This window comes from Lycorma delicatula, chromosome 3 (genome assembly GCF_047948215.1).
Source record: "Lycorma delicatula isolate Av1 chromosome 3, ASM4794821v1, whole genome shotgun sequence".
NCBI lineage: Eukaryota > Metazoa > Arthropoda > Insecta > Hemiptera > Fulgoridae > Lycorma > Lycorma delicatula.
The window spans coordinates 20,144,952-20,152,723 of record NC_134457.1 but is presented as its reverse complement, the minus strand read 5'-3'; the positions used below and the strand labels follow the sequence as shown (position 1 = coordinate 20,152,723).

The 7,772-nt window shown below is 27.3% G+C and overlaps 1 protein-coding gene across 1 annotated transcript; it reads right to left on the bottom strand.

Annotated features, from left to right (window-relative positions):
* Positions 1-2,223: 2,223 nt before the first annotated feature.
* LOC142321427 (transcription factor Jun-like) lies at positions 2,224-6,937 on the bottom strand. The gene has a single exon (XM_075359498.1). It carries the CDS (start codon positions 6,771-6,773, stop codon positions 5,967-5,969), a length of 807 nt encoding a protein of 268 aa, XP_075215613.1. The 5' UTR covers positions 6,774-6,937; the 3' UTR covers positions 2,224-5,966.
* Between the last annotated feature and the right edge of the window lie 835 nt (positions 6,938-7,772).

The following is a 7,772-nucleotide window of genomic DNA, read 5'->3' as shown; positions in this document are numbered from 1 at the left end:
TCTCTACTGGATCGAGTGTAATTGTTAAAAAACAAGGATATAATGAACCATTGTTGCTCTTAAAAAAAAAAAAGAGCACAACCAGGAATACGATTAATCTTTATTTGATAGAGTGCTTACAACCAGTCGTTGCCACTGCTTCACCAAATATAAGTATTTTACAAAACTCTGAATGAGATGGTTGCAGTCCACAGAAACTTGCCTTTTAAATCTAATAGTAGATGAGGGAGTAATAAGTTTATCTAAAACTGATCCTCATGCCGCTGAAGTCCAGGACATCAATGGAAGGTACAGACTTAACCACCACTGTATTAAACAATTCCTATGTAAGACTCAAGAAACAGCACCACTCTGGTTATATCAATGGAGGCCAGAATGACCATCAGGTTCATTTCTGGGTATTGAGCAATCGCATTCATACCAAGCAGTAACCTGCTTGGTATGAATGCGATTGAGTTGTAATTTTAACATCACAGCAGGGGAAATATAAAATATATATTCCTATCCTATAGATAGGAATGGGTCAGTGTTTCATACTGTCATTGTCTGTAAGGGTGGGCCAAGGCAATTGATGCACTATTCTTTGACTGTTAGCATCAAGAGATATTTAACACTCATATGCATAACACATAATGCACATAATATTTAACACATAATGCATTGTAAACATGATTTCTGTTGCTTTATTATTTGCCCCACTTCCCTTTGAATATGATGCAAATAAAAGCACCTTAGATATAAGAAGTCAAAATTGTTTTTTCGTAGTCCAATCATACCTAGTATAATTTACCTAGACCCAGTTGTGAACAGATTACAGATATCACTTGTAGATCTGATTATCCTTTACAATTCAGAAGGCACAGATTTTTGGCGAGGTGAGGAAGCCAATGCAAATCACTTCACTCATCATTGCTTAGGCTAGCATAAAGTATTGTTCTTAAAAATGACTATGCAAGTACCTTGAGATTGTCACAAGATAATTTTGCATCATCTATATTCTACACATTTCAAATCTTGAATGACTTTGATAGGACCAATCACTGAAAGAGTAAAAAATAATTCGTTCACTACTAATGCTGCTAGTATGATTTTATACATGCAAAGAAATTAAATTTTTAATTTGTTTTTTTCAAATTTTAAACATGTTCCAATAAGTAAAATGTATTTAAATTTTAGACTTGCTAATACTCTTCTGTTCAATCCTAGGTTCTCTCTGGCAGTAACAATTTATTATATAGTTCTACTAATAAAAAATTTTGTATGTCTGGTGATTCTAAGATGGAACACATTTGTGTCTCATCTTTCATGATATTACCTAGATAGGTAATGTCACGAAAAAGTTGACAAATAACAATAAAAAAGATATCTACAGATCTCAATTATAGAAAGCTATCGCCAATAGAATATACATTTAAATACGACTATCTCATTACATAGATCTTCTATGTTAAATAAATAAACTTCTTTTTCAAAAAAGTATTCAAATTTTTTAGTCGGTAAATTGTATAAACAATAATAAATCAAATAAATAAGAAACTGTAATATAGTTCCATAAATTCCTTGGAAAAATCAGAAATATTAATGTTACCAATTGCTTTACACAATACTTAAAATTGTTAATTCTGTTATATACAGTTTTGGATATTGTACAATTTTTAAAAAAGATTTATGTAATTTTAATAGTTTGCTGTAAACGGAGATAATTAAGACTCACACTCTCTACTTCATTACATTCATCAACATTTACACTTATATTTTTTACCGTTTTTTAATATTTCTTTTGAAGTAACTTCACTGCATTATCAGATAAGTCAATGACAAAAAAAACTTGATTCTTTCTCTATTTTAAGATGTGAAATGTAATACCACTATCATGTAAATTTTCTTTAAAATATTAATTTTCAGTTTTATTGATTTACCTAACAAAGCTGTGATGTCATCACTGTGTAAACATTCACGAGTAAAATAACAAAATGGTAAATAAATAAACAGAATAGAAAAAAAGGCCGAAATAAATTGTTTCACTAACAATTTAGTTAGTGAAATAATTTTTAAAAATAAAAATGCTTAGAAAATTTGACATAAAAATTAATTTAAAAAACCCAGATTTGTACTTTTATTTCACCAAAAAAAAACGGTTGGTTTTAGGTATGTAAAGAAATGTTTTTTGAGCATTTTTATTTCTAAATTTAATGCAAATAAGGGTTAAAAAAAAAAATCATGTAAATATATATTATTTATTTATTTATATAAAATGGATCACTTTTAAAATTATAAAAAAAAATACATTAAAATATTTTTCCCACTTTGAAAGATCACAAAGAAGATCATTTATTATTATTATTATTAGCTCACTAAGGAAAAATATTTTATTATAATTAATAATTACAATACAGCACATATATTTAATGATGAATCTAAATATAAAAATATAAATCTGCACAAATATTTTTAACAGAATACAAATAGATTATTATAATTTGATTTAAAATATAAAAAAAAAACTTGCAATTTATAATTATATATTTAATTTCTATTTCATTTGAAGGCACACATCATCATACTGTGTTTATAAACTGTATTATATTTCAATAATATATATTTTTAAATATATTATAAACAGCACTGTATTGTTGTTTGTAATATAAACTCTATAAGTTTTACTTATTATTAATAAAACTATTATACTTTAATTATTTTAATAAATCTCTTCATATCAAAATTATTTGAATAAATAACTGGAGTGTTATTCATCAAATCATTACCATTCTAATATAATTTACATATATAAATCTGTACATTTATATAAAAATCTATCATATAAATACTAATAATAAAAACTACTTAACTTAATATCAACACAACAAATACACTTAACGTACCATATAAAATCACAACAATTATGTTTATAATTAATTATTAAAAAAAATTGCAAAGAAAAACTCTAAAAATGAATTAATTATAAAATAATTTTTAATGAAATATATTATGGGCAATAAAAATTAAAAAGAGCCCAAAGGAATGTGGGTAAAAAACTAACCTAAAGCGATATTAATACAAATATTATTTGAGTTACAATACAATAAAATTTGCAACTTTAAAACAGGAAAGATATAACAAAATCATAAAAAATGTTTCATTTTTACATACGGTTATATAGCTTTATTTATAAAACAAGTTATAAAAATTGTTTGAAATTACAGATTCTTAGAGAAATGTAAAAAGTAGTTTGTTTAATTAATAAATACTTGACAGAATACCACGTTTTATTGTTATTTCATTTACACCCATAAGTAGGGTTTTGTTAAATAAGTTTAATATAAAAATAATACAATTTTTAATAAAAATGGGCTATACCTACATAATGAAATTAAAGATTGAAAAAAAAATTAAATTCTGGACAATTTTTGTTAATGCAGAAACTTACTTATATAATATAAAAATCATTAATAGCTTATTAAACAAAAAAAGTGAATAATTTGGCATGTTTATGATAGCATTATACGTAAAGCTATCTAACTATGCTTTGGGGGAAATTGGGTAAGGTAACTGTGATATTATTGAAATTGAAAAATTAGATGATATACTGTTTGTATATTTGATAAAATATTTTGAGAATACTTTCTAATTTATATATAATTATAAAGGTAATATAGAACATTACAACAACCTTAAGAGGTTTAAACAGATTATCATCAAAAATAAAATTAAAATATATCTAATAGTCAGAATTAAATATATGCATAAAAAACCATCCCACATTAATTAATTAATTAATCAACAACTAACTGATGTTCATTTATTTTTCATCAACTTGGCCCATTTTTACAGTAAATTTATGAAAAAATTTTAACAAAATACTGATATACTAAAAATACTAATTTAAAGTATAACTAAAATAAAAAAAAAAGGTCAAAGAATTGCTTAAAAACAAATTTCTGATTTTCAGACAATCGATATTTCGATAGGCATATTTATTTCAAATCAGTTGGTAATCTAACTTTGTCATCATTAGGCAAATGCATAAATAAAATTCAAATTCCTATCTGTTAATTATTGCATTAATTCGTACATAAAAGGTCAGTATAAAGATACATAAGCACAATTTCTTTGTTGGTCATAATACAATACATTCATATTGTATTAAAAAAACAATATCACGAAATATACAACAAACTACTAAGCAAACATAGTAATACAATTACGGTAAACAAATCAAAAATGAAAAAAAAAACTTTAAGCATTATTAAAAACAGAATTAACCTTAAATACATACACTACATTGAACAAAATTAACTTAATTTCCTAAAAAAAGCAGCAAGATATTAAGATTCTTTTTAACACAAATCATTACTTCACAATTGTTTCACCAACAACTGCTTGTGATTATATAACTTAGTATAAAGATTTTAATTACTTTTTTAATACTTATTTTGTATTGCCTACCTATAAAATTTATGTCATGACAAATAATATCATAGATAAAAAAATGAAATTATAAAGTATAGGCCTAAACCATATTCACTAAAATTTCAATGCAATTATTCACTAAAATAACATAATAAACATGTTTTAATTTAAATGACAAAAATTACTAAAAGACGATTAAACAGATTGCTTTGTTACTTTAAAAAACTACATGAATTGTAGTTATGACAAGTTATCAGTGTGAAAATATTGCATCAATACAAATAAACAAATAATTAAAAATGAGAACACACACAGGTTTAACCTATTTACCCTTACAATGTCAACTACTTATGAAAGGTTGTTAAGGTAATTGACAATGACAACTATAATAGAAAAAATATCCTAAATTTATGTGATATTAGCAACCCTGCTATTATTATAACTTCAAAAACTGCAATGATTTTAGGTTATGTATATAACCTTAAGAATTAATTTAACATGAGATGAAAACAAAGCATTTTGCCAGATCAACAATATGTTTGTATTTAAACCTAACCTCTCTGCAAATATCTTATTAATATAATAAACTACTTAATAAAAATGATTTAGTATTAAATTAACTATTAAATAAGCAAATATTACTCACACTGTAACCTTACACTCAATAACGTTTTCTCTAACAATCCTAAATTAAACTTAATAAGAATTTAAAACATGTTGCTTTAAAATAGTAACATCAGTGGCTAATTTAAATTTCCAAGCTTTTACAGTACCTTATTGCAAGAGAATAAAGCTAACAATTATCTATTAAAATTACACAATGCACCTTTAAAAATAAAATTAAAAGCTGAAATTATTTAAATAAGCTACTTCAATCTGGCCGTGGTAACAGTGTTACTTATTGCATCAATACTTTATAAAAATTACAAAAATGGTAACAAATTATTGCTAATTTATCTTTAGCTTGTACTGAACTATAATTTGTAAAAAAAAAATTAATCATAATTGGCAGCAAATCTAAATTAATAATTTCTGTAAACATAACCATATAATATTTATTTTATACATCTCTTTCCTAAAAAGCTAATAATTTGGTTGTCCAATTAAAACAAATGACACTCAAAAAGGTCAATGACTAGAATATGTATGACAAAACTGGCATGTAAATATTTTGAACAGAGAACTAAAAACATAATTTAATAATATTAACAATGCAAAAAAATAATATTTTGGAGTTTGAATAATTTCAACATTAGGTCTTATCATACAAAATTATTGTAACTTTGACCCCCTGAATATACAGCCTAACCTAAGTTATTTCGTCAATCTACGAAAAAAAATACTGTTTAATGTACTTTAAAGAAGTTTCAATTCTACGTACAGTATATTGTAGAAATTAAGTCGTCCTTGAACGTTACAACTGGCACGGTCGTTGCGCAAGTAGCGAGGCTATGTAAGCCTCGCATAGAGGAGCCATTTAAGTTTTACAAGGCAAGTCTGGCACCAACTGGAAGAATAAAAAAAATTCGCATATTATTAACACGCGAAACTATAGGCTAGAATTGTGACGACAGCATAATTTGACAACCACTATGCACGTGGTCCATCACTTGTTCTTTTAACTGGCACACCTGTTCTTTAAGTTTATTAACGACTCCACTTAACTCTGTATTCTCACCTTTTAACAATTTTACTTTATCTTCAAGGCGAGCGATTCTCTCTAATTTTCGTCGTCTGCACTTTGAAGCGGCTACTCGATTCCTCTGTCTCTTCCTTTCCAACTTAATTCGTTCTTGGCATTCCATATTGATAGGTGAGAGCGGTGGCGTGGAACCCAGGCTTGGAACAGTTTGGGGTTCATCCTTAACAATTATTCCCAATTCGGATGCGAAACCGTTAGTGAATTGAGAGTCAAGAGTCATATACGTTGCTCCTGACGAACTACTACTGCTGCTACTGCGGGGTAATTCTACCTGTTGTACGGCCCCTTGACTGGAATCGCTGTGATGAAGTTCATTTAAAGCGTCTACGAAGCCTCTCGCGTAACTTTCTTGTTCTTCAGTCACTTTGGCGGGGAAAAGTATTTGTTGTGTAGTGGTAGGCGTGGGTGTAACCAAACTGTTACTGTTATTTGAAATTAAAAATCGTTCCAAATCTGGAGAACCGAGTTTTAATTTATTCAGATCGGGCGACGATAATACAGGAACACCACACAATTTAGCTCTTTTAGCTCCAGTGCGAGTTGAATTTAAATCCAACGTCAAAGTTCTTTTCAGCTGGTTTACATCGCAAAGCTTCTGATGGAAGGACTGTTCTTCATAGAAGGTCGTCTCCATCCTAGGAGCAGTTGTATTACGAACCATGTAAAAGTAGTAGCTTAATATTTAAAGTTTAAAAATAACGTTAACACTTCACAATCACAACACTACTGAACGCAGTTTCATAATACGAACATCACATTAAAAATCGATAACCTCACCGAGCTAAAACATACACGGCCGCTGCCAATCTACTAATGCACCGTGCCGCTCCGATACAACAGGCTTTTATTGTCGTGACTCACTCGATCTATTTTTAGACTCTACGTCACTTTCAAGCAATCCTATTGGCTGTGGATGACGACACTTAGATTTCCACGAACTGGCTCCTCGCTTCCCATTGGATTGGCCTCGTCACAGCAGGCCATCGTTGTTCATGTGTTGTGTGGGGGAGCGCGCCGGAGTTCGAATAAACTAATACAGTATAAATAAAAGAACCGAATTATTCTGCACAATATGCAAATTATTTTTATATGAAAATTAAATACGATACTAAAATATTGAAACAATATATTATTAGATAATTTAAAAAATTATAAATAATGATACCAGAAATAAATCGAATAATAATAAAAAAAAAAGTAAACAATAAGTGAAAATGTAAAAAAAAAATTAATTTATAAGTTAAGAGATTTTCGATTTTACAAAACCTATAATTAAACAATAATGCTGCAATCAGCATATTATCTCATATGAATGTGAGCTCGTATAAAACTGCTTTTTGTGTGGTTATAATATTCCAAACTACAATATTATTATTATAATATTTTTTTTTTATATAAAAAAAGAAAAAACAAAAACTGAATATTATCTTTTTTAAATAATAATATTATTATTATAATATTTTCAATATAAAAAAAAACAAACAAAAAAAGCTGAATATTTTATCCGAAGATCCCGGGTTCGAAACCCGGTCAGGCATGGCATTTTCACACGCTAAACAAATTGTCATTCATCTCATCTTCTGAACTAATACCTAACGGTGGTCCTAGAGGTTAAAAAAAAAGAATATTACTTGGTGTTTTTTAATATTAATAACTTATT

Excerpts from the sequence above, each read along its gene's own strand:
- LOC142321427 (XM_075359498.1), bottom strand. The coding sequence starts at position 6,773 with ATGGTTCGTAATACAACTGCTCCTAGGATGGAGACGACCTTCTATGAA.